This window comes from Nannospalax galili, unplaced genomic scaffold, assembly GCF_000622305.1.
Source record: "Nannospalax galili isolate Female #2095 unplaced genomic scaffold, S.galili_v1.0 scaffold98, whole genome shotgun sequence".
NCBI classification, from domain to species: Eukaryota; Metazoa; Chordata; class Mammalia; order Rodentia; family Spalacidae; genus Nannospalax; species Nannospalax galili.
The window spans coordinates 216,101-220,099 of record NW_008342013.1 but is presented as its reverse complement, the minus strand read 5'-3'; the positions used below and the strand labels follow the sequence as shown (position 1 = coordinate 220,099).

The 3,999-nt window shown below is 50.5% G+C and overlaps 1 protein-coding gene across 4 annotated transcripts in view; it reads left to right on the top strand.

Annotated features, from left to right (window-relative positions):
* Positions 1-2,730: 2,730 nt before the first annotated feature.
* The window catches only part of Psip1 (PC4 and SFRS1 interacting protein 1), a 43,171-nt gene continuing 41,902 nt past the window's right edge, over positions 2,731-3,999 (top strand). For 2 of the 4 annotated variants that reach the window (XM_017799272.2, XM_008837784.2), the window contains exons 1-2: positions 2,755-3,078; positions 3,469-3,663. In XM_017799272.2, coding sequence (XP_017654761.1) covers positions 3,592-3,663 — 72 coding nt within the window. In that variant the 5' untranslated portion in view covers positions 2,755-3,078; positions 3,469-3,591. Of the gene's footprint in view, positions 3,079-3,468; positions 3,664-3,999 lie in introns of all 4 variants that reach the window. The other 2 variants (XM_008837783.3, XM_029565760.1) reach the window with 2 other exon arrangements.

The following is a 3,999-nucleotide window of genomic DNA, read 5'->3' as shown; positions in this document are numbered from 1 at the left end:
AACTGTATCATATTTGTTCAACACTTATACATTAATGCATTTCCACTTAAAAAAAAATTTCCTGAGGATCCCCATTCACGATAATTTATACTTGTTGGTACTGCCATTTAACCCTATTAAAAAACTTTCTTTTGAGATGTATCCTTGCTCTGGAATGTGTTACTGAATGTTAAAGCTGTAATGAAATGCTTCTTCTAATCATGTGGTTATTAAAAAAAATTTTTAAAACAGCTAGAAAAAAAACCCCCTTTCTTCTAATAGTAATATGTCTTCACGTGGTATTCTCCTTTCTCTTTCATAAAAGGCTCTCCCTACAGGTTGGTGTCTAACTCTCCATCCTCCCGCCACAGTCTTACAACTCCTGCCTGGTTCGTAGGTAAGCACCAGTAGATTTGAAGTTCTTTCTCTACAATTTGAATATTCATAAGAATTGCCTGGAGGCTGCAAGATGGCTGGGCTCTTGCCGCCTAGCCAGGAGACCTACGTTTATCCTGGGATCCTTTGTGGAAGAGAACCGACTCCCCCCAAATGTCCTCTAACCTCCACATGTACCCACCTCCACAAGTAATAAAATGTTTACAAATTTGATAAAATGGGGAAAGGGCTGCGCTTCTAACAAGGTCTCAGGTGAAGCTCCTGCTGCTGGGTCTGATCATACCTGGAGCTGCAAGGCTGAGAACAAAGTGGGTCCATGAAAAATGATTGCTGCTTCGATCTTTATTACCCAGGGTTTGAAACTTTAAGACATCTTTCTGTCCATTTTCTGGTTCATGATTTACCATCAACACCTGACAATTATTTCTAATTATTTGGATGTGCCCTTTCTTCCCTCCAGTCAACAGTCACCCTGAAAGGGGTTGCTCAGTGATTACCACAGTATTTCCAGCCTCTTTCTGCTAAGATCTGCCTTGAAATAGCGAAAGTACATTTTTAGAGTCAGTTTTCCCCCGTCTTGCCACACAATCTAGGGGAGACCCTGGTATATAGCATCAAATCCAGTGAGAAGCTTGAAGACAAAGCACCTGCAATTCCCTTTCTTGTTTTCTTTTTGCTCCACGTGGAGCCCCATGCACAATATAGACCTATAGTTGCCCTCTTTGCAGGGTATTCAGGGTGTTTTACATGGGGAATGCCTTATTTCCTTTTTTAAACATCTTATTATTTTTATTTTATGTGTATGAGTGTATTGCCTGCATGTATGTGAGTGCACCCGTGTCGTGCAATGCCACTGAGGTCAGAAGAGGGCTTCGGATTCCCCTGGAACTGGGGTTAAGGACGGTTAGTAGCCGCCATGTGGGTGCTGGAAATCAAACCTGGGTCCTCCGCAAGAGCAGTCAATGCTCTTAACCGCTGAGCCATCTCTCCAGCCCCCTTATTTCCTCTTAAAGGCATGCTATATCCCTTAAAAAACCACAACAAAATCCTCAATTTTTTCCCACTCAAATAAATCGTTTCCAGATTTATTCTCAGCTGTGACTCCTTTATTTAAAACAGTATTAGGTACATATTTTAATATTCAGTCCCTGTTTTGTATAGGAAATAATCTGTACTTGTTCATGGCTGTATTTTCAACACCAAACAGTGCTTGATTAAACAGCGTTTTGGGAGGATTCAGTAAAGGCTGAAACAAAAGATTAATTAAAAAAAATTCTTTTTAATTTTATGTGTATGAGTGTTTTGCCTGCACCAGTGTCGTGCAATACCCATAGGAGCCAGCAGACGGCAGCGATGGATCCCCTAGAGCTGGAGTTAGCAGGGGTTGCTGTTAGTTACCATGAGGGTGCTGAGAACCAAACCCAGGTCCTCTGCAAGAGGGGGTAGTGCTCTTAACTGCTGAGCCATCTCTCCATCCTAAGATTTATTTCTAAGATTAATTTTTACGAATGCTCAAATGTCTTATTTATCACATATTTAGTGGGAACCTGGGTGTTAACGGATAAATAAAATTAGATAAGCCTGGTACAGTAAAAACAGTGAATTGTCAACTCACATCAGGAGGCTGGGTATATTATTATAAAATATTAAAAACATACATCGGCTAAAGGCTAAAAATTAAGCTCTTCAAAAACCTTTCAAGCGTATTTTAAGAGAAGAAACATCTGGGATTTAGTAGCAGTTCTCTTTTTTACTACCTACTGGCTACCAAGCTTCTAGGGAAATAAAATTTAAGAGCAGCTAAAATTTAGTTTGGGTTCAAACCCACATCCTTTCTAAACACCTAGCTAAGCTTCCCGCCACTGTTTTCTTTCTACCGTTCACATTTTGCATTCATTAGGACTGCCTTCTTCCTACGTTCTTGGTTCAAATGTAGAAGAAATGAAATAGGGCTTTAACGTAGGAAAAAGGAGGCTGAAAGGCCCATTCGGTGAGGTGCAAAAGGCCCTGAGAAAGCTGCACGCGCTGGACCGACTACATGCTCCAATTTTATCTCTGGGTTTTTGCACAGCTCCTCTTTTTCGGGTGATGTAAACCACGCACGAGCATTTATGCCGTTCCCACCTTGGGGAAGGATGCGCGAGCAAGCAGCTTGGGCTGCCAGTTTCCCCTAAACAGGCAGCCGTGGGCTCCAGGCCCGAATACCCGCCCCCAAAGCCGTCCACAACAATCGTTTCCTCCTTCCCCGCCTTTTACATACAGTACACATACAAATACACACACGCAGAGCAGCCAGCAGGGGCGGGCCGGGCCCGACCACTCCGCGAGCCTGGGGGGGGGGAGTCGTGTCCTGCCGGGCCGCGCCACGCTCGCTCCGGCCCCGAGCCTCTCGCTGCATCCGGCCGCAGGAGGTCGAGCGTGGCGGAGCCCCCCGACCGGGCGTCCGGAGCGCCGCTTCCAGCCCAGCCCCTGCGGCTGCCGCGCTCCCCCGCCTGCGCGAGCAGTTGGTTTCGCCCCAGCGCTAGCGGGCGCCGAGCGGGAGCAGCGCGGGAGCGGCGCAGCGACGGCGGCGACAGTGGCGGTGGCGGTTGCAGCTCGCAGCGGTTGAGACGCCTCTGCGGCAGCTGGTGGCGCAGGTGGCCGGCGTAGACGCGCGTGGGGGCGGCCAGCTCGTCCCGCAGCTACAGCGTCGCAGCCCGGCAGGTGAGGCCCGCCCCGCCCCCATCGGAACCCGGCTTCGGCCCGGGGGCTGCGGCGGCGGGAGGGCAGGCGGCGCGGCCGTGCTCCTCTCGTGCTACGCCCCTCCCTCGGGGGCCTGAGCCCGCGGAGAAAGGCCGGGAGCGCCGGGGCGGGAGCGCGAGCCCAGGGCTGGAGGCCACCAGCATCCCTGCCTCAGGTGGCCGCGTCCAGCGGCCGGGCCGCAGCTCGAGGCCGAGGCCGCGCTCCCGGGAGGAGCGGAGGCGGCCTCCCCTCCCTCCCCTGCCTGCTCTCCCTCCCCCTCCCGGCCGCTCGCCCGCCCTCCGCCGCCGCCCCTCCCCCGCGGCCCCTCCCTCGGGTCTGCGTGTTAACAGCCCTCCCCGCGGTCCCTCACAGGCTCGTCGAGACACCCGAGGCATCCTCCCCCGCGCGCGGGCCTCGGAGCCGCGCGCTCGCATCTTCGGATCGCCGCCGCCCGCCGCTCTCCTGGTCCGCGGACCCCCGCGTCGGACCCGAAACATGACTCGCGATTTCAAACCCGGGGACCTCATCTTCGCCAAGATGAAAGGGTATCCTCATTGGCCGGCCCGCGTAAGTGTGACCCGGCCCGCTCCCCACCCTGCATTGCCGGTTCTCCTTGGTCCTTTCTCTCCCGGGCTTATTTTACTGTTATTTGTGAGCTGACCTTTCATTTTATTTTGGTTTTTTTCCCAGTATTCTCCCAGGTAGATTATAAAAATCAAGGTTTTCCTATATTCCTGAGGTTTCCCTGTGGCTGGTTTTTGACAGGTGTTCTTCATAGAAAATATTTAGAGATGACATTCAGTTAATCTAACATTGTAGGTGGAATCACCCGGTATGATTTTCGGTTTAAAAATTAGTGAAACATTGCCATCTTAATTTTGAATAAAATATCAAAGTACCAAT